Below are 22,963 nucleotides of genomic sequence, written 5' to 3'. Positions count from 1 at the left end.
ACATTGGTGGCATAGAGGGTGAACTTAACATTGGTGGCATAGTGGGAGAACTTGACATTGGTGGCATAGAGGGAGAACTTGACATTGGTGGCATAGTGGGAGAACTTGACATTGGTGGCATAGAGGGAGAACTTGACATTGGTGGCATAGTGGGAGAACTTGACATTGGTGGCATAGTGGGAGAACTTGACATTGGTGGCATAGAGGGAGAACTTGACATTGGTGGCATAGAGGGAGAACTTGACATTGGTGGCATAGTGGGAGAACTTGACATTGGTGGCATAGTGGGAGAACTTGACATTGGTGGCATAGAGGGAGAACTTGACATTGGTGGCATAGTGGGAGAACTTGACATTGGTGGCATAGAGGGAGAACTTGACATTGGTGGCATAGTGGGAGAACTTGACATTGGTGGCATAGTGGGAGAACTTGACATTGGTGGCATAGTGGGAGAACTTGACATTGGTGGCATAGTGGGAGAACTTGACATTGGTGGCATAGTGGGAGAACTTGACATTGGTGGCATAGTGGGAGAACTTGACATTGGTGGCGTAGAGGGAGAACTTGACATTGGTGGCATAGTGGGAGAACTTGACATTGGTGGCGTCGAGGGAGAACTTGACATTGGTGGCATAGTGGGAGAACTTGACATTGGTGGCATAGTGGGAGAACTTGACATTGGTAGCATAGTGGGAGAACTTGACATTGGTGGCGTAGAGGGAGAACTTGTCATTGGTGGCATAGTGGGAGAACTTGACATTGTGAAAGGAGTCTCCACTTGATGTCGTCCACATTGTTTGGATTCACATGAACAGTAATGGCTGTGTATGGAATGTAATAATTGGCTATTTAGAACATTGAATGAATATAATGTGCAAAATTGTATATGTTGTAAATTCCATGGCAAAGCATTTGAGGCCAGTCATCAATGTCACAGTAAACTCACTACATGTTAGTAGGGATGTGCAGCATTCTATCACCTCCACAGCTGAGCATCATACTTGGCTGCTGGGGATTCAGGAATGCCCGAGTTTGGGTCAGAGTTCACCTTTTTCCACTGTAAATAAAATGTTGGTATTTTGCTGATGTTGGCTTGTCTGAGTGTTTAGGTTAATTGCGTTGGAACAGAATTTCAGGTTAATGTGTTCTGCAGCGCTAAGTCGGAGATCAAAGTGACCAGTGCCAGAAATGTGCTGCCTCGCTTCTAGACTAGAGGGAGTCTGTTTTAACAGGCTCTTAAACCACACCAACAGTGAAGCAGCACATCCTAGATCCCACAGCGGGCTGACTTAGTGTACATGCCAAATGGCACCCTATTTCCTTTATAGTGCAATACTATTGATCACGGCCCATAGGGGGAAAAAAGTTGTGCACTGTGTACGGAATAGAGTCCCATTTGGAACTTAGGCAAAGTATCATGTAATCACGGCCCATAATTGTTCAGAGCCCCGTGTATTGAAGCAATGCATGCTTATTGTTTCTCCTTCCCAAAGAATGTTCCCAAATGGAACATGGAAGGATTACATGGGACCAGTCAGCACTAGGCATTCTATGCTGCTGCTGGGAGAGAACATTCCTCCTGCAACTGCTTGTAGGGCTTTCAGCTGGCTCGGCTCTGACTAGATCTTTCTCAAACCCCCCCCAAAGAGAATTGTTTGGGTTCAATGTAATTCATTGAGGCACGTTGCAGGCAGAGGTACTGGAGAGGAGAGGCTGCTGTACTGTAGCCCAGTATCTAATCTCATACGTGGGTGAAGTAAGCATGCTGTTCACTTGCAGGTCTTAAATTGGTGCCTGCGTACGTGTGTGTACGTGCGCGTCCGCATTGACATCAAGTCTGTGTATATCTGTGTTGCACTCTGACTGGCAGCACTCTTGAGATACAAATTGCAACTGTGTTGTTAACAAATGCTTGTTGGAGGCGTGCCAGGGAGCTTGTGGTTTATTCTGGAACATCTCATGTGTCAGGCCATATTTAACCCTCCACTTACCCAGCAAGACAAACCTCGACCTGCTGCTTGGATTACTTGGCCAGTGCACCAGTCACTCAGTGACAAATATCTGTGACTGTTTTATCGACAGCCCTGCCTTGCCCTGCTTTGTGTGTTGTTCTGGGGAACTGAGAGACGCTATGCTACGCTATATTAGGCTAGGCAAAGGGTATTTAAATCTTACCCGAGGTCCGGACTACTGCTTCTGCCAAACGCTATGCCACGCCAACGGATGTTCATTTCTTCTCCGCAATGCGGCCCTGAGTACCTCCGCGGCCTTCTCTGATTGGTCCAGAAACCTATCGGTTGGGCCTGAGCCAGAACACGGTTGGAAAATTCGTAATTGGCTTTGACACTCTGATTGGTTAGAGATGTTCCAATCGATGATGACTTACTCTTTTTGCAACGCCCCTCATCACCACAAACAATTTCAATGAAATTACTACTAAAGTAGGTAGTGAACGACAGAGCGGAAGAATTTAGTGTGAGTCGTCAGGTTAGACTACTGCTGGTTTTCTGTTCTACGTACCTGATAATGAATTGCACCAACATGGTGTCCCAGGTTTAAATCAAACCCTGATTAGAGGGGAACAATGATATGCTTTGAGGTCCAGATATGAATTGGAGGGGGTTAGGCTATGCTAGACCATGCTAGTATAGGCTATGCTAAATGCTAACTGCTATGATGTAAGCTTAGCTGGACAAACTGGCTGGCTGTAGTCCCCCATTGGGAGAAGGACGTTAAGGTCCCTCACTCTGTACACTGAGCCTGCCAGGTCACAGGTCAAACTAAGTAACAAACCTGTCCCTCTGTGTTTTATGTCTCTTATTTTGAGACTGCTAGACGATAGCCTGGTTATCTGTGTCATGTTAGCTTAACTGAGATGGACACGGTGAGTTCTCTTCACAGGTAAAGTTACAAGCCAGAACAATTCCCTCACTTAGTACAGGCCTGTTCATTACTACAGGGATCATCAACTAGATTCAGCTGTGGGTCGATTTTTTTCTAATCACTAAGGTAAGGACCCTGGGACTGATCACCTCCCTCTGCAACTGGATCCTGGACTTCTTGACGGGTCGCCTGCAGGTGGTGAGGGTAGGCAACACTGACCCTGAACACGTGGCCCTTCAGGGGTGTGTGCTTAGTCCCCTCCTGTACTTGTGTGTGCTTAGTCCCCTCATTAAATTTGCAGACACGATGGTGGTAGGCCTGATCACCGACAACGATGAGACGGCCTATAGGAATGCAACAACCTCTCCCTCAACGTCAGCAAGACAAAGGAGCTGACTGTGGAGAGCCGAGCACGCCCCCGTTCACATCAACTTGGCTGTAGTGGAGCAGGTCGAGAGCTTGAAGTTCCTCAGTGTCCACATCACTAAGGATCTATCATGATCCAAACACACCAACACAGTTGTGAAGAGGGCACGACAACTCCTCTTCCCCCTCAGGAGGCTGAAAAGATTTGGCATGGGCTCTCAGACCCTCAAAAAGTTCTGCAACTGCACCATTGAGAGCATCTTGACTAGCTGCATCACCGCTTGGTTTGGCAACTGCTTGGCATCTGACCACAAGGCGCTACAGAGGGTAGTGCATACGGCCCAGTACATCCTGCCATCCAGGACCGCTATACCAGGCAGTATCAGAGGAAGGCCCTAAAAATTGTCAGACTCCAGCCACCCATGTTGTAGACTGTTCTCTCTGCTACTGTACAGCAAGCGGTACCTTCTGCACCAAGTCTGGAACCAAAAGAACCCGGAACAGCTACTATCTCCAAGCCATAATACTGCTAAATAGTTAGCCCGGGTAGCTATTTGGTTAACGATTTAACTATCTGCATTGCCCCTTTTTTCACTAAATGTTTTGATTCACATTAGCTGCTGCTACTGTTCACTATCTGTCACTTTATTCCTAATTATATGTGCATATCTACCTCAATTACCTCGTACCCCTGCACATCAACTGGTACTGGTAGTCCTTGTACAGCCAAGTTATTATTACTCATTATGTATATATCTACCTCAATTACCTCGTACCCCTGCACATCAACTGGTACTGGTAGTCCTTGTACAGCCAAGTTATTATTACTCATTATGTATATATCTACCTCAATTACCTCGTACCCCTGCACATCAACTGGTACTGGTAGTCCTTGTACAGCCAAGTTATTATTACTCATTATGTATATATCTACCTCTTACCTCGTACCCCTGCACATCAACTGGTACTGGTAGTCCTTGTACAGCCAAGTTATTATTACTCATTATGTATATATCTACCTCTTACCTCGTACCCCTGCACATCAACTGGTACTGGTAGTCCTTGTACAGCCAAGTTATTATTACTCATTATGTATATATCTACCTCTTACCTCGTACCCCTGCACATCAACTGGTACTGGTAGTCCTTGTACAGCCAAGTTATTATTACTCATTATGTATATATCTACCTCTTACCTCGTACCCCTGCACATCAACTGGTACTGGTAGTCCTTGTACAGCCAAGTTATTATTACTCATTATGTATCTATTATTACTTTTATTGTTACATGTTTAACTATTTTCTTTCTCTCTGCTTTGTTGGGAAGGGCCCGTAAGTAAGCATTTCAGTAGACCACACCTGTTTAGGAAGCATGTGACAAATAACATTTGATTTGATTTGAATTGGGCCTGCAGGCCGGGTCACCAGTTGGGAACCCTGCTCTATCATATGTGAGTCCCTGATCGTGTCCCTGTTTTAGAGATTTGCTGTTATGGTTGGTATGACCTATTTCTGTTCATTATACTCATTATGTGGACTGATGATTTTCACTCTGTCTTTGGGGAAATTAATCCATGATTTTCAGTATTTTAATGTGATCGTCTGTAATAAACACAAATGGATAGTTTTTCACCAGTGTCAAGCATGGATATGTTCCCAAAGTTCCTGCATGGGCCACAGTTTTAGTCGGAGAAAATTATTCAATAGCCGTCTATATATAGAAGTGTGTGTTTAGCCCATATTGAACGTGTGAGAAAAGACCAGTTGATTCATCATTGCATGACTTTACTGGAGGGAATGTGAACTGCCCTGCTCTGTGTCCAGGATGGAGTCTTGACAGGGTGGAATGTGTTGCTGCAAGCTGTTAGTTCATCTGGCCCGAGTAGAGTGTCTCAGCGGGCCCGCCAAGCTTCAGCTGGACTCATGTAGGTCATGGAGACTGCATGGAACCCTCCACTGCAGGGCAGAGCAGGCCTCTCTCCCTCACAACTCTCTAGCTCTCTAAACTGAGAAGAGGACAGCTTCTCTCACTCTCAACTCTCACTCTCAACTTTCTGCTTTTCTCTCTGCCCTGCGTCTCTCTTCCTCCCTCTCTCTCTAAACTCTATCTCTCTCTGCCTCTCTCAACTCTCTCTCTCATACAGGAAAGTAGGACAGCTCAGATTTCTCTCAAGTGGAACTAGTGTTCACAGAGAGAGGAGGGAAAAGAGAGGGGAAAAGAAAGGGGGAGAGAGTGAGAGATGGAGACACAAGGAAAGTGCTTTCTGTAAACAGGAAAAAAGAGATGCAACAATACTCCCACACTCTCAGCATATACATTCAATTCATCTCTAACTTGTTCAATTTTGAAAAGGCAACCATGGGAGGAAATGCAGACAGACAACTGGCTTAATTCAAATAGCAGTAATGACTAAGTCCAGAGTAGAGAGCAGAGTAGCGCCATTGGAATGGGACATGATCTCGGCTTCTCTCCAGAAACACCTAATTATACTGGAACACAATGTACAGCTATGTTAAATCTCTGAAATTAAATCTCTCTCTCCGTTTCTCAGCATTCACCTTTAATAAACTGATTCTGCTGCTGACTTCTTGTATTGTAGTAGGTAGGCCTATACCAGAGTAGAGCATTATATAGTTTGAGTGAGCTGGTTCCCAGTGTGTGTGTGGGTGTGTGTGCGCGCCACCAGCAGCTAGCTGGCCTTGGCCTGGCCTTACAGCTTGGGTGACCAGTGCAAGTAGAAGTACAGTGAGTGCAGCTTGCGGGCGGCTGGTTTTATTGTGTAGTCAAAATTGAATGATGTCATCCTTTTGTGAGTGCCAATGGCAGTCCCTGAGTCCCGTAAGGGGACAATGATCTGCGGTGCGGTGGCCTGAAAGGGTGCTACCCAGGTCCCTGCTGCGCAATTAACCAGTCTGCTCCTATTGGAGAAATATTTGTCTCCTCTCTGGATTGATCTCAGTAGGGAGCCGCAGGGAAAGAACTCGGCCATTCAAAGGGGATTGTTGGGGTTGGAGGCTGGAGCAGATATGATGTGTGTGGCAGGGAGGAGGTATGGGAGCTTCAGGCTCCGCTCAGGGGGGATTCTTCCCAGAGCCGATGGATCAGCCTCTATTTGATCTATGTATAGACACCGTCCGTGGGTCTTTTTGCTTGTGGTTTGTTCTGGTTTGAAGGGACTAAGGAACTGAGGGATTGTTTGGTTTTGGGGGTGCGTTCCATAATGGTAGCTTGTTGAGTTTTAGTTAATGAGTCAAGCTATTCTGAATATTTGGAACATATGCTGATATCTGGAACCACCAGACTTTTTTACAAATATATACAGAGTTAGTCATATATTATAACCTAATCATTGTTTTCCAAAGAGAGTAGTTTTTTTCATCATGCCCTTTGAGCCAATAGACTGACTGGGCTGCCCTTTTGACTGGGCTGCCCTGTACTGTACTCTGTACTCCCATGGCTAACATTCGTTATATCAATGGGATATGGTTGAGTTTCAGCCACGAGCTGGGTGGTTTGCATGTGGGAGTTCGATGGGGATGAGTAGTCACTGTGGCCTAGATGTTAACCACAGTATGGGGTTAGTTCATCCACATCTCTCCACTTCTGAAAGCATCAAAGTACTGTTTTAACTGGCCCCAGCATCTGCTAAATACACTGCTAAACGTGCACGATAGTACTTCAAAACTTTCCGAATCATCCATATTATTATATATTCTGTTGTTTTATTGTTCTGTACCTAGCTCACTAACTAACTGCGTTGGAGGGAGAGGGCATTGTACATGACTTGGTATTGTGCATCCGAAAGCCCCCATTTTAGTCCTTGGCCAATGTTCTGGTCATTTTTCTGCAGTAGTGAGCCTGGATAAATCCCCTCTTTGGGGTTGCTTAATTTGAGACAAAAATTTGACAACAAGAAGCGGTTCATGTCCACCTCATGAGTCAGCAGTATTTACGTAGCGTTCCCTTTAGAGGCCGACTCAGCCCAGCACTTCTCCCCGGGCCAGCAGGATGCAGGCAGCGAGTGAAGCTCAGGACATGACAAGCTTTGTCTTTATTGTCTTTATTCCAGGTTTTGTCTCACATTCTCATTAGTGGATGTCAATGGCCACTGCAGTTCAGAGACCACACAGAGCACACAGTACATTTGGCTTCATTAAAGAGGTACTTGTAAACGGGACTGGTTTGTTGGTGGGTTGCAGAGAGGGGGCGAGACCACCGCTCAGTCGACCGCTAGCCAACACTGTTTAATCAATGACTGTTCTTTTGGGGGATTAGAGAGTAGAGCCACTTCTTTGGTTTTGGTTTTTAATAACTTAGGGAGATAATGGAGTTAGCCTACAGAGAAGCACTAGATTTAGAATTGCCTCCTTAGAGATTTAATTGAACTCAGGTTTTTCTTATGAAGAAGATTTACGCCTAAAGGTATTCAATTGTAGGTCCGGGAAGATACCAGTATCACGATACTCATCAGTATCGTGGCAAGGAAACAAAATACAAACTTATTTAGGAAAACAGCCCTAATGTTGAAAACAAACATCCTTATGTTGTCATCCAGAGTCACATGTATTTATTACATACAGCAGGATTTTAAAGAACCAAAGAGTTTGGTCTGCTTCGTGTTTTCATTTTTGACATGGAAATATTGAGATACTGGTATCGTCACAGCCCAATTTAATTGGTTCCACCACTCACTCTTTGCTTCTTATGTCATAGCCAATAAAATGTTGTTATATGGCCTGGTACAGTGGGCTATATAAAATGCCTCTCAAAGAGATCAGGTCAGATGTTTCTATCAGAGGAATTACCCATAGAAATAGAATGAACAGAATAGACTTGGAACCTCTGACTTTGGCAATTTCACTGGTACACTCATGGGTGCACTATGTTCTACGCATTCTAATTCTATGGCATTATCACTACTACCCCACTGTAGCCTGCTTACTGAAGACCCAAATGAGATGTCAGTGCCATCTTCATTGGCTGCATCCCCAAATGGCACCATTTACAGTACTTAGCATGGTAAAACCTATTCACTGGTGACCCTCTATATTACTTCACCATTCCTTTCCTGTGTGTGATATAAGCAGAGAGGACCTGATGTGTCACCACAACCTTATAGATTTCTCCCTATTAGACTGAGGTTAATCATCCCTAAGAGGCTAGTAACCAGTAATAACCAGTAATCTAGAGTTTTTAACACATCCCTGATGTAAATGTTGTGCTTTTAATGCACTTGTAATGTGTATGAGCGAGAGTGGCTGAAGAGTGACATTGCCCGCGTGTGTTTGTGTGTGTGTTTGTGAGAGAATGAGAGTGGCTGAAGAGGGACATTGCCCGCGTGTGTTTGTGTGTGTGTTTGTGAGAGCATGAGAGTGGCTGAAAAGGGACATTGCCTGTGTGTGTGTAGCTTGGGGCTCTCAGCAGCTTGTCCCTGGGTAATTACATCACAAGTCCTGAGTCATCCTGGAGGTCCACCACTGAATGAGAATAGTGTTCAGAAAGAACAGGAAGACAACCCAGCACGCCCCCCCCTCTCTCTCTGTCTTTCTCTTTCCTTCTCTGCCTCTCTCTTTCTCCCTCCCCTCTCTTCCCCTTCCTTCCTTTCATTTTCCCTCTCTCTTTCTCCCCTCCCTCCATCCCTCTCGCTCTTTCTTTCCCTCTCTCTCTTTATCACGAGGACATCTTTTCTCTTTTAGAAAAAGTAAGTGGAGTAGGTCAAGGAAGCGTGCCATGTCTCCTCAGTCCTCATCACTCACTTGAATGTCTTTCTGTTCCTTTCATCACATTGGGATGCAATGTTGGATTGAAACATTTTCCACTTAGAGGTTGAGAGGTAATGTTCTTGTTCAGTTAAGTTAGGACCAGGTGCTCCAATTCTCTACCCCATGAAGTTTGTAATTGTTAACTCCTCTACACACACGTCAAAGCACATGACTCCTCTCCTCATAATATCCTGTACAGTATGTATTCTAGGATAATAATACGATGTAATAGTGATGTAATAGGCATAGTGGTGTAGTACTGGTTGTGCTATCTCATTCCACATAAGGAGTGTTAGCTGCTGGCAGTAGTCGTGTGTCCTGTTGTAGTACGGCATGGTAGGTATGTGACATGGGGTTTTCCCCACTGACTCACCAGGCAGGCCAGTAGTGAGGTAGTGATAAGTCAATGAGGAGAGGGGTGTGGCTGCAGTAACAACAGGAAGTCTAGTATAGTGGCATGTACACTACACATAGCCCTACTTACTACTATCACAGAACATTCTTTTGTCTCTTCTTTTCTCTCTCTTTCTCTCTCTTTCTTGTTCTCTCTCTCACCTCACTGTCTCTCTCACTCACCTCAGTCTCTCACCTCTCTCACTATTGTCTGTCTCTGTGTATCGGCTCCCTCTGTCTTTCACTATCTCTTCCTCTACTTATGTCTCTTTCTTTTCCCCTTTCTCTCTCTCTCTCTCTCTCTCTCTCTCTCTCTCTCTCTCTCTCTCTCGATTAAATTTCAATTTAAGGGGCTTTATTGGCATAGGACTCTTTCTCTTGCTCTCTGTCCCCTTCTCTCTGTCTCTATCTCCCTTCCTCCCACCCCCTCCTCTGTCTGGTCATACTCCCCTCCCCTAACACAGCCCCGCTCTCTTTAAGGCTTTATGGTGCTTTCAAGACAACTGGAAACTCTGAAATAAAATCAAGGTAGAATCGTGACGTCAGTGATCTTCAGGTCGGAATGTCGGAGCTCTAGAAAGAGGCCTGAGTTGCTGACTTGGACTTCCCAGTTGTCTTGAACGCACTGAAGTCAGAAGTCAGAGATTTCCCAGTTTCGAGTTCCCAGTTGTTTTGAACGTGGCAATAGTAGTGAAACCCTAAATCATCCTCCCTGACCACTATGGCTGCTTCCTGCTTCCTACACTGGAAGGAAGGGAACTGTTATTTAAGACCTCCCATTATCCTCCTTCTCCCTTCAGCATAGTGTTTTGTATATAGGTATTGACCCATTGAGATGAGAGGATGTTGAAAGGACATCGGCTAAATGTCTACCCCAGACGGGGTGGGGTAGAGCCTTTGTCAGTCCAGTCAGTGGGGTATTAAGTATCTGAAGTAAAACAAAAAAAAAAGGGGGTGGGGGGCGAGCCGAATAGTGAACACACTAAGTTTCCGTGTTTTGTTCTTTTGAGAGAAAGAATGTTGGCATGAAGCTAGACTCGAGGGTAGGCCAACGAGAAGTTCAAGTACTCAGGTTTGTTTCATTTAGCCCGTAATGAGCCTTGCGCTGTCGTGAGAGAGATTTCTGACTGCAAAGTTCAAAGCTGAGCCACGGAGAGAAAAAAGAAAAGAAACAAGCCCTCACTTGAAACTTCAGAACATGTTGGGAGGTTAAAACGACGGCTTCTTTCGCTCTGCCCCACACCCTCTTAAATGATCATTTTCACTTTTACTCAAAAAGAATCCGAAAGCTATTCAGAGCTGCAGCCTGATAAAGTTGACCGTGTCTGTGCATGACTGTGCGTCTGTGTATGTGAGTGCGTGAGAGAGAGAGAGAGAGAGAGAGAGAGAGGAGAGAGAGAGAGAGAGAGGAGAGAGAGAGGAGAGAGAGAGAGGAGAGAGAGAGAGGAGAGAGAGAGAGAGAGAGAGAGGAGAGAGAGATGAGAGAGAGAGAGGAGAGAGAGAGAGAGAGAGAGAGAGAGAGAGAGAGAGAGAGAGAGAGAGAGAGAGAGAGAGAGAGAGAGGAGAGAGAGAGAGAGAGAGAGAGAGAGAGAGGGTGTTTGTCTGTGAGTGTGTGTCTGTGTGGGAATGATTACATCAGCCTGAGCGAGCCCTATGATTGGTTAAGGAAGTGTGGTTTGATTCACTACCTAAAAGCCCATGGCTGTAACCCTTTGTGAGAGAAGCAGAGGGAAGTTGTCAGCTAGCCGGACTGGAAATAGTGCCATCTGCTTGTCCTGCACTAGGCAGAGGAGAGGAGAGGAGATTATGTGACAGGTACCATAACAGGCAGCCGCTGACAGAGAGGAAGGAACTGTGCTGTACTAGTATTTTTTTCGACCAAGTTGAGGAGAGGGTTGTTCGTCTGTGTGTGTTCTGTGCGGAGGCAGGCTCACTCCAAAAAATGCCATCGTGCTCTCCCGACTGCTGCCTATTACAGGCCGTAGAGGTAAGCTCTTAGAGACATATTTAACCGCTTTTCCCTTTTTCTCCGAAGTCTGACAAAGGTTAGCTGAGACGAGGGTCAAAGTACATGCTTTAAAGGTCGAAGATAATTTGTCTTTTTTTTTGAAGATATGACGAGCGAGGAGGGAATATGTGAGAGGCTCAGAATGGATCGAAGCCCGTTTGAAAGGAGGAATCGTTATTTTCTTTCCTGTCAAAAGAAGATAGGATGTTCTGTTGTACGGCTTTGAATTTGTTGAAGCTATAGCTGGAGAAGGAAATGAGAATGTATTTTTATAAGGCATCATGTTCAAAGTGTGCGTACTGTAGCCTAAGTGGGAAGGCTAAGGAAGCTAAATTCCTATTAAAATCTCTTTGGGGGAACCAGAGGAAATAGGATCTGTGCTCAGAGGGGGATTTATCAGGGCTTTATCCGTTGTTTCTATTAATGTGCTATATTCCTCTTTACAGTATCTTTCTATACAGTATACTTCAGTATCTTTCTATACAGTATCTTGTTCTATACTGTATTGTTCTATACACTATTTTTCTATACAGTATTTATCTATACATTGTATCTCTATACACAATCTTTCTATGCAGTATCTTTCCGTCAGTGGGTAATCTCTATGGAAACAGGTGGTGTGGATTGAAGGACTAAAACAGTCCCCTTAGAATTTAAGCTTGAAGTATGATTCTGATGAGTGTCACATTTATGTTTTTAGAACCTATATTTTCCCACAAACCGCTGCCATTGAGAATGGATTGTATATGTCTGGTATGCTCATCAAACGCACCTGGTTATGAATGAAAGTGAATTAGCTCTTGGTATTATATTGCAAATGTTGTGCTATCTAGTTATGCTTTCTATGTAAAACTATGCCTATCTACTCCTGAACTATGCGTCTCATCTATCTGAATTATGTCTGTCTGCCTACGAGGTTGTGTCTGGGAATAGTTCTAACATGAAAGGGCCTTTTCTTTCCTCTTTTAGATTATAAACATTTTCAGCGAGGACGGCATGGGGAAAGTAGTGGAAATCCCAGCCGACATGACTGCAAGAGATCTTTGTCAGCTCCTCGTGTACAAAAGCCATTGTGTGGACGACAACAGTTGGGCACTTGTTGAGCATCACCCTCTTCTCGGACTTGGTAAGTGGCAACCTGGTGCGCTGGATGGGTGGGCTGGTGGGCTGGCTGGCTGGCAGGACATAGCCTAGCGCTCCCTCCCCCCTCGGCCCTCGCTCTGTGAGAAGCCAACAGGATAATGAACATGTTCTCCTGCTCATGTTAAAGTCAACAGAGGTCTCGCTATGGAAACCAAGAGTCATCATAAATAATAGATAGCCTACATCTATAGCCTATATTTTCTCTTGTATATCATTATTTTGGTTAACAGTCGTTAGCTGCCTGTCTGTGCCTGCTCTTAGTCTTTTAGGCGGTTTCAGAGTCTGGTGTATGGGGCACCTTATATAGTACACTACTTTTGACCAGAGCGCTATGGGCCCTGTTAGACGAAGTTCACTATGTAGGGAATAGGGTGCCATTTGAGACGCAGTCTGAGACAACGGGCTCTTAGTTCAGGACCGGGAACCCTCCTGACATCACTCTCCCAAACCTTAGTTTGTTACCGTACATGAGAACGGATATACTGTCACTTACATTTAGAGATAAGAATGTACCATAATATGGTCACGTGTAATAATATGGTAAAAATATGATTAGAGATTATTATCTAATTCTGGACCAGGAGTAGCGATCACTGGCTCATACAGGTACCTTGCTGTGTCTAGTTACTGTATAACTAGTCCCCCCCCCCCCCCATGCTAGTCAACATTTGTACAGGGACTTTACTTTGGGCTTATACCATAGCTGAACAGGATAACGCTAGTCTCACTGAATGTTAGTTGAATTGATATTAGGTTGTGTAAGTCAAGACGTGGAATGCTTAATGTGGCGGCATTGCAGTGATTTGTTAAGAGTTCTGAGAAGCAGAATGCTCCAAACTTCAACCCCCTAAGGAACGAGCAATTATAAAACACATGTTGTGTCTGGGCTTATATCTTCATTATAGCAGATGGGTAAAATGAAAGTACTGTATTTCTGGGAATGTTTAGGCCTAAACACTGAAATATAGGCTACACAATATGTACGCACAACATAAAGGGTAACAATTATATGCAGTATTATTTGCAGTAATTATTTAGGTTTTATGTTGCATATGTGAAGAGGGTGTAGTTCATATTGATATGTGTGTCTGAATTATCCAGGCTTTGAACGTTTTTTTTATGAATTTGCTAATAAACGTCAATTTCCTTTTGATATCCTGAGCGCATTATAATCCAAAGGAAATGGCATATTTATTTCAAAATCTTCTAACTAATAACATTATATGGCGATTTAGAACACAACAATATTACATATCTGAAGCACAGGCCTCTAAAGCTCTTAAAATACCGTCACATGATCTGTTCTGATTGGTTTGGTGTCAGCGCTGCCAGAACCGTGCTAAGTGCAGTAGGGATAGCCAGTATAACATCATCCCTCTACAATGGCCAAATTATACAGACTATGGGTGCATCTCAAATGGCACTCTTTTCTTATAGTGAACTACAAGGCACTATATTGCACTATAAGGTGCCATTTGTACGCAACCTCCATTCGTTGTAGAAGGAACCAGGGCTGATCTGACCTTTAGAAGCCGCCTGAATGGAGCTAGGGCAGGCTCTCTATGGTGAGTCCAGTCCACTAGAGGCAAGGCAAGGTCACTCTTCCTAATTGCTCCTTAATCTGACCAGGCATGTCCAGATGGGCTTTGTTGTATAAGAATGACATCCAGCCAATTAGATATGTTGCTTTCGCAACCTTGCTCCCAATCCCCTCACTAAGGAGGAAACTGGAAAAGACATAGAGACACACAGATCCAAAATGGAGACAGAGTCCCTGACTCCCTGGTATAAAGAAGGCTAACGCTTCTGTCATTACTGAGTCGTCTCTTCTCTTCAGAATGGCGGAGTCCAGAGGAGATAGTTGAAAGACAACCCAACAATCAGTGGGGGTGTTTCCTTAGAGAGAGAGAGCGAGAGAAGGCCACTGTCAGTCATCGGGTGAAGAGAATAGCTGATAAGTATAATGGCCAATGACCCTCCCTCAGCTTCCCCCACAAAGGGTTATAACCTCTACAGGCTTTAAGCTAGTGAGTCAGGGGCTTGACTGACTCATGGTCAGAGAGGAAGTGACTCACCAAAGAGCCTCAGTAAAGGCAAGGTAGAGGAGGTACTGGATTGGCTCTCCATTTTTTGGGATATAAGCGGACTGGAATCCAACCAGGTTGCAACATCAGTATGATACTACCCACATAGTTTCTGAAAACGTCCACATTGTCTATTTCCTCTTTCTCTCCCTCCTAATGAGTGCGAGTATCTTACTGCATGTCCAAGAAAGCCTGGGCCCTTCCTCCCCAGTCCCCAGTGTCTCCTTTCCTGCTGCCAAAATCTATTTAGGAATCCTGCTTCCACAGTTGGATGTGAAACATGTGTTCCTGCAGAGAGAGCAGGGGCCAGGCAGGGTCAGTGGTCCAGGCAGACAGCAGGGCCTGTATAGCATAGCAGCATAGCCCCACTAATTGTTTGAGAGAGGGGGGAGTGAATGTATGCTCAAGACATCGACAGGATGGGGGGGGGATGTAGCAGGGTTGGGGTCAATTCAGAAAGTAAACCAAATTCCAAATTCTCCTCATTGAAAAGCATTGAAGAGAATTGGAATTGGAATTTCAGTGTACTTCCTGAATTGACTGGAATTGATCCCAACCCTGGAATATAGTGAGAACATGCTGATTTGTCTGCAAGTTTGGGATAAGATAAGGATGTGTGTGGGGTGGTGTGTTAGGGTGAGGGGGTGGGCAGAGTATGCAGGGAGTGGGGGATGGGGGGGGGGTCATAGGCTGAACTGCTTGTTCTTTCATTGTTTGCTCTACACCCAATGTTCAGGACATGAAAATGATTACAAATGTTGTTCTTTTTCTTGTTAAAGACGTGATATTGTGTCCTTCCATTTGGCTTCCATTAGACTTCCATTTGGTAACTAGCTCCTTCTCTCTCTCTCTCTCTGTCTCGACAGAGAGGTGCTTGGAGGACCATGAGCTAGTGGTACAAGTGCAGGCATCCATGACCAGCGAGGGCAGATTTCTGTTCAGGAAGAACTATGCCAAATATGAATTCTTCAGAAATCCCTTGGTAGGTTGTTTTTTTGTTTGTTTGTTTCCAAAGAATCTCAGAGCTCGCCTGCAGAGTTTTTGCTTGTCCTATTTATATTCTTTACATGTGTAAACAGTTACAACAAGCTAAACAGCCTGGATTATATTTTTGTTTACAAGCAGTGCACTTCATAAATGAGTGGAGAATGTTTGGTTGGGCTTGTTAAATTTTGCATATTACCCAGAAAAATCCTACTACACTCTCACAATCAAGTGGGCCTTATCTTTCACTCACTTTATAGGACTGTACCCACTCACATTCGGAAAAATGAACAGATTGTGATAATACTGTTAGACTGGTGGATATAACTGTCCAGGACTCAGAAAGACTAGGCTAAAGCAGGGTCCGGGAAACTGTCCCTAAACATACTTATTTAAGAAACCGTTTGAAACTAGTTTGAAAAGCTATGAGACAAATGCGATTGTTTACTGTTTTTCTTCATTTTCATTTGGGAAAGGGGATTCATTTAATGTCTCTTGACGTTCCACCTCCATCCTTCTGAGTTTCCTTTCCATCCTTCTGAGTTTCCTTTTACCCACAACCTCCTCGCTAAACGACTGCTTTCCTCTCTCACTTACCAACAGAATTTCTTTCCCGAGCATATGGTTGCATGGTGCCAGGAAACAAATGGTGCAATCCCACCATCTCAACTTTTACAGGTATGTACCGTAGAACCGTGAAGACTCCAGTACCTCAGCATACTGCATACTTCAGTCTGTGTTGTGTACTGTATGTCTGATCTCCTTCAAAAATCTCACCTTTGACCTCCTTGTGCGCATGTCTTGTCAGAGAACAGACTGTAACACTTGATGTTCTGTTGACATACGAGTGTCTCTGCACACGCAGGCCAGGTGTGCCTAACAGAAAGACAGACAGACAGACAGACATTACAGCTTCTAAAGCAACTGTGAGAGGAGAGTAAAGGAACGTACTGAATGTTAAAGCACAGCGCGTCAGGCCATCGTCCTCCCATCCTGCGCCAGGCAGCACAGGGTAGATGCACGGTGCCTTTAAAGACCTGAGGCTCTAATGGAATGAAGTTTACATGTTCAGCCTGCAAATGTAATAGTGTGACAAAGCGTTATTAAAAAGCCCATGACTGGAATCCATCCACTATGGCAGAAAGCTTTTAAAATGATACCATTCCTGACATGGTCAGATTGAAGGAGTAGGCTGGGGGCGATTCCAGGAATCCAGTGAAGGCAGATCATAAACAGTGGATCACTTAAAGGTGCACTACGCAAAACTCCGCTACGCTATTTCCTGGTTGCAAAAATTCTAATAGTTAGCCTACTTTCAGTCACTATGTAGAGATTCAGTGTGCTGTCTAAACCGCTGTAAAATAACTTTTCCATGACCAAAAATAATGTATTTTCAGCTGTTTGAAGCTGGTGTACAAAGCCGGGAGTGAAAGACGCAAAAGCGGAACTTAAGAACGGGAAGCATAGAAATGGCACACATAAAACACATCTACCGCTTCTTAGACTTGCTTTCAATGAGAATGTCAGATCCTTAACTTAAATTTCTATGTCGGTTTGGCCGGGTCGTCAAAAAGTATTGCACCTTTAATTAGTGTCTTGTCAGGTCAGGAGACAGTGTCTGAATGTGGCAGAGAGAGTTCTGTATTCTGCAGGGCATGTTAAAACCAGTAGGTGTTTATCTTATCGCTCCAGTCAGTTCTTGCAACAACTTGCTGTCAGAATCAGAACTCCTTGTTGAATTGTCTGTGTCTATAGTGTGTATGTGTCTTGGTTGATACTGTTACATAAGACAGAACATCTGTCTGAACATTTCTCTCCCATGCTTAAGGTGGCTCATAAAAATTGGTATCACAAGAATGCCAAGATTGTTCGTTATATAAATGTTTGTTTTCTGGCTAGGAAGGAAGGCGGTGGAGGTTTATTTCTCCGAGCCCCATGAAAATGATGATATTTGATTTGTGCTAAAGCCTTCTTCTCTCTCCTTCTCTCAGAATTTCTTGAACTCCAGCAGTTGTCCTGAGATCCAGGGCTTTTTATATGTGAAAGAGATGGGCAGGAAATCCTGGAAGAAGCTGTATGTGTTCCTTAGACGCTCAGGACTTTACTTTTCTACGAAAGGAACGTCGAAGGTATTTGGCCATCTCTTTTCTACTGTATGCTTAGTACACTAACTCTGTTAGTATTAGGCTTGACTTGCCTAATCCTTGAGCCAATATCCTACATTTAAACTGCACTAGTAATAGCCTACAAAGTGTAATACTTTAGTTGCTAGTTAAGAGGTTGCTTGCCTCAATCATCTGTGTACATACTTCCTGCTCAGAGATGCCTGCCTTCTCTATGTCCCATACAACCACACAAGCTGCTATTGATTTGAGTGGACCTCTGCTCTGTGTTACCTCCAGGCTTAAGTTTCTTTGTGATGAAATGACATCGGCTATTGATTTATCCTCCACAGGAGCCCAGGCATTTACAGTTACTAGCAGACCTGGAGGACAGCAATGTCTTCACAGTAACAACAGGCAAGAAGCTACACAGTGCGCCGACAGACTACGAGTTCTGTATAAAGGTGCGTTCAAGAGAAAGAAAGGCCTCTGCACTCGAGGCATTGCAAGTCATTCAGATGCTCATATGTTGTCTATTATTCCGCTGTCTTCTATGGAGGACAAGCCGTCTCCTATTACAGTTATTGAATAGTGTCGTGTCTAGACTGTGTCTGCTTCCCAAATGGTGCACTATATAGGGAATAGGTTGCCATTTGGTACGCATCCTGTATCTTGCTGAGACATGCCTGACGAGAGGCAGGCCTCGCTGCCATTGTGTGCTCTGTGTTGACCCACTTACTGGCTATATAATAAATGGATAGAGAATGAAACCAAAATCAAACAAAATCCTATTTTATTCTGCAACAAGATCAGGGTTGGGTAGGTTCCTTTCTAAATGTAATCCGTTACAGTTACTAGTTACCTGTCCCAAATTGTAATCAGTAACATAACTTTTGGATTACCTCAACTCAGTAATGTAATCTGATTACTTGCAGATTACTTTCCCCTTAAGATGCATTAGAAGAAGAAAAAACATTATATTGCCAATTGAACAACATATATTGCAGGATAAATCAATGTTAGAGGTTACATAGCTGGCCATAAATGGATGCTGCATTTTACTTTATGGGTTTGTTATGTTGGCTTCTTCTAATCCATTCTTTCTAATTTTATACAGATAATAATACAATTATCCTACAGTATTTACATTCATTCCAGTTAATTTAATACCACTTTATCTTCAAGAATAAGACCTAGAAATATGGAAGTATAGATTAGGCAAATTGTTTTACCTGAGCACAACCCAAAAACAAAGGACTTATTAGCCAACTCTGTTGTTTTTGTTGTCATAGAGGACTGATTGGGCTCATTGCTTCAAGTAAGAAAAATAAATGCTGCTCTCATGGAATGGCATGCTTTGAGCACTTCCTGAAAAAAGCTATTTGCATGTAAAAAATGTATGCCATATGCTGCATTTACTATAGGCCTATTGCATACGTTTTTGTTGGTGACAATTTGGTATCTGGATAATTTGCAGCTGTTTAAGTCTAAGTGTGTGAGTTTGATCATGTATCCATTAGGCCCATGGGCATTTTGAATCAGCACAAATTAGATTGAACAATAAAAGCCCCACTCGTGGTCTTCTTAAATGAAACTTGTTTTTGACAGTATGGTGCACAATACCACAGAGGAGTTTAGAAGGGAGCAACTCATACTTTTATTCCATAGGCTGGGATCCGCACTATGCAGCTGTTGAGGGAGTGCATTTCTTCACTCGCTGTCCACTGGTTGCAAAAACAATGATTGATAGGCAGCTTAAACTTCAATTCAACTATTATTGGGTTAAAATACACATAAACATTTGTAAATAGCCATCCACAACAATCACAATCTGTAATGAGCAAATAACTAACAGAGAGAGCAGCGGTGTGATTCACATCATTGTGCTATGTAGATATCAATAATACGTGATATCCATATCGCCCGTAGGCTACACCACTGCTGTCGTCTTTACCTCCAAGCATTTATTCAAGTTGGAGAATCTTTGGACTGTAGCCTACAAAAGCCCATTCCTGCTCTTTTCCCACATTCCATCTAACGCATTTGGTGTGTCATCATAGTGGTCTCTGACTCGCTCAGGTGTTAAAACTTAAACTTACACCTTTTTCAATGCTGATTTGAATGACATTGAGACAACAGAAAGGTGTCAAAGAATTTCTGAATTTCAAAGTAATCCTAGAAGTAATCATGCAGTTTTTCAAAAGTATCTGTAATCTGATTACAATATTTTGCTGGTAACATAATGGATTACAGTTCCCCCCCGCCAACCCTGAACAAGATCAACTATCATCTCATGGGATATGTCAGTGTACGAGGGAGGAGGGTTTTAGTACAACAATACTGTCTGAATGGTTGTTTCTAATGATGAGGTGTTTGTTTGGTCTCTCTAATTGGTTGTTGTGTGTTAATTGACAGCCCAACAAGAGGACTGAGCTGAAAGAGTTGAGAATGTTGTGCACTGAAGACGAACAGAGCAGAACTTCCTGGATGACAGCCTTCAGACTCTTCAAGGTACCAATGCCATGGCAACAAGCCCTCAATACACTGCAAAGTAGTGCCTCAGTTATACCAGAGGGTTGTATCAGATGCCAGTTCACTTGGGTTGTTGTGAGAGTCAGTTATACCATGCTAATTTGAATACTATCTATCATTATGAATTTGATGAATATTTTGGAAGGTTTGCTATTGGTTGACTTAACCCAAACAAAAGCAAACCTTTTCATTTGTGGATATTCTCCTTATTCTTCACAGTATGGAATAGTCCTCTATCAGAACTACAAGATTCCTCAGCAGAGAAAAACTCTGTCACACTTTTCAACACCAGTGGTAAGCCTCTCCTTTTAGCTCCTTACAGGTGCCAGCCAAACTGTTGTTAACATCCAGACTCTTTCTCGGTTGTCTTTCTTGATTCTTTGTGTCCTCTATTTCGGTGATTCGTACCAGCGACCTTTCGGTTACTGGCCCAACACTGTCCAGTGCATTCTGAGAAGGAAGTGAGGAGAGAGGAGGACTTCAATGACAGACAATTGAGAAATAGCCCTAGTACTTAACAGGGCATTTTCTACATTGGAAGTGTATTGACATTGACACTGCTTTGTCGCCCCCTAGCGGAGTGTGTCCGAGAATTCTCTGGTTGCCATGGATTTCTCAGGAAGGATAGGCAGGGTGATCGACAATCCCTTGGAGGCCCAGAGCGCTGCCATGGAGGAGGGTAATGCCTGGAGGGTGAGTCTCTTTCTACAACATTACTACAACCTTACTACAATGTTACTATTACAATGGTTCTACAACAATAATACAACCTTACTACAACGTAACTACGTTACAGCAATGTTACTACAACGTGACCACAATGCGACTACGACGTTATTAAGATATTACAATGCTTATATGACCTTATGGTCTGAAAGAAAACTTACTGCTGAAACATTGGTGATTTATAAATAATCTGAGCAAGAGTGCAACAACTTTTCTTTGGGTCATGCTTGTCACAAAGCTATCATGCTATCCGTAATGCAGCTGTGCCAATGAAGTAAGAACCTTTTATTAACAAACTAATCCATGTTTGTTTGTTCTGTATCTCAGAAGAGAAGTCAACGGATGAACATTCTAGGTAGTCCCAGTCCACTACATCCCTGTTTATTAAACTCAGGTAATTCAACAACATAAATTCTCACAATCCCTGTGTTATTTGAGTTGGCTACATTCTGTGTAGATAAAGCCTTGACCCTGTCCTAAAAGCTCTCCTTTCCACTTCCACGTCCAGTTATTCACAGAACACAGCTGTGGTTCCATGGGCGGATAACGCGAGAAGAGTCCCATCGGATGATCCACCAACAAGGCCAGGTGGACGGGTAAGACTCCTCAGTCGCTCCTCAGTCTCTGCAACCACACAGCCAACCTAATATTTGATTAGGATTTATTTCATTATTAAAGTGTCTTGCATCTTCAGAATGCCCAGCCCACATGCCAACATATGTTGGATTTAAATTTGTAAATTTGACAGACGTTGAAGTTTTCAACAAAGACTGATTTTCTCCATTTTCTGCTCAGGTTGTTTCTCTTGAGGGACAGTCAAAGCAACCCAAAGGCCTTTGTCCTCACACTGTGCCATCACCAGAAAATTAAGCATTTCCAGATCTTACCAGTAAGTGAGCTTTACCTTGCCTCTGGGCTTCTCTTTGACCTCCCCCTCTCTCTTATGTCTACAGGCACACTAGAAAACCAAGTAAAACAGCCAACAATTTTATGGAGTAAAGTAACTTTTGTTGTTCATTACTTCCTCTTGTTCTCACCTGACTGTTGTCTCTATGGTCCGTCCTGCAGTGTGAAGAGGACGGCCAGATCTTCTTCAGCCTTGACGACGGGTCCACCAAATTCACCGACCTGATCCAGCTGGTGGAGTTCTACCAGCTCAACAGAGGAGTCCTGCCTTGTAAACTCAAGCACCCTTGCACCCTCGTAGCCTTATGACCCCTGACCTATGACTTGACCGGACTCTGCCTAAAAACAAACTCAATACTTTTTCTTTAGGAGAAGCTGATGTGATGAACTCATGTTGTTGTGGATGTGTCATGAGCTGCCAGAGACTGCAGATGGAACGGGACGGAGTGGTTGGTGGGTTAGGATGGACGCTAGTGGACTTCAGTGACCTCTGTGTTCCGGATGGAAGAAGGAGATAAAGAAGCAAAAATTAAAGCAAAAAGATGCACCACGTTGTTATTAACTCTTATAAAAAAAATTAAAAAACATTTTCAAGTTTGTATTCATAGTCACCAATAAGCTCTGATCCACTGACACGGTTTAGTGACAGTTTATGAGATCAAAGTAGTTTTTATTTTCCTTGTCCAATCATCAGGACTTTGTTTAGTCTGGGCCACTTTTTTACATAACGAAAGTATTTTTTTGTTGTTGCAAATCATCTATACTACAACCTTTTTTTGAAAAGCTGATTGTTTTCTAGTTTGGCGCTTGTGAAACTGGGAACAGGCCTTTCCACACTGACTGAAGAAGAATTCCTCTACTCTCATTCTTCTCGTTACCAACAATGGCAAATCCCTCCTGTGTTGGAGGGATGGATGGACAATCTGATATTCGTAAAAAGAACATCATGAGACAGATCACGAGGCCAGCTGTCTGTCAGGCTGTGGGAAAGGAGAGGCTGGAGCTGGTAACTTAGGATGGAGCTGAAGGATACTCAAGGACTACACAGGATCCATTCATTCCTCTCTCATAGG

The 22,963-nt window shown here is 43.6% G+C and overlaps 1 protein-coding gene across 8 annotated transcripts in view; it reads left to right on the top strand.

Annotated features, from left to right (window-relative positions):
• Nucleotides 1-22,467, top strand: part of LOC115180502 (growth factor receptor-bound protein 10) — an 82,922-nt gene extending 60,455 nt beyond the window's left edge. For 7 of the 8 annotated variants that reach the window (XM_029742662.1, XM_029742648.1, XM_029742653.1 and 4 more), the window contains 12 exons: nt 12,383-12,539; nt 15,507-15,622; nt 16,228-16,302; nt 17,616-17,753; nt 18,080-18,190; nt 20,142-20,237; nt 20,478-20,552; nt 20,835-20,951; nt 21,312-21,378; nt 21,493-21,580; nt 21,780-21,873; nt 22,053-22,467. In XM_029742662.1, the coding sequence (XP_029598522.1) occupies nt 12,383-12,539; nt 15,507-15,622; nt 16,228-16,302; nt 17,616-17,753; nt 18,080-18,190; nt 20,142-20,237; nt 20,478-20,552; nt 20,835-20,951; nt 21,312-21,378; nt 21,493-21,580; nt 21,780-21,873; nt 22,053-22,199 (1,281 nt within the window). In that variant the 3' untranslated portion in view covers nt 22,200-22,467. Of the gene's footprint in view, nt 1-11,043; nt 11,393-12,382; nt 12,540-15,506; nt 15,623-16,227; nt 16,303-17,615; nt 17,754-18,079; nt 18,191-20,141; nt 20,238-20,477; nt 20,553-20,834; nt 20,952-21,311; nt 21,379-21,492; nt 21,581-21,779; nt 21,874-22,052 lie in introns of those variants that run through there. The other variant, XM_029742699.1, reaches the window with a different exon arrangement.
• The last annotated feature ends 496 nt before the right edge of the window (nt 22,468-22,963 follow it).

Source organism: Salmo trutta, chromosome 3 (genome assembly GCF_901001165.1).
Source record: "Salmo trutta chromosome 3, fSalTru1.1, whole genome shotgun sequence".
NCBI classification, from domain to species: Eukaryota; Metazoa; Chordata; class Actinopteri; order Salmoniformes; family Salmonidae; genus Salmo; species Salmo trutta.
Note: the sequence above shows the minus strand (reverse complement) of the source record. Positions and strands in the feature narration are given on the sequence as shown.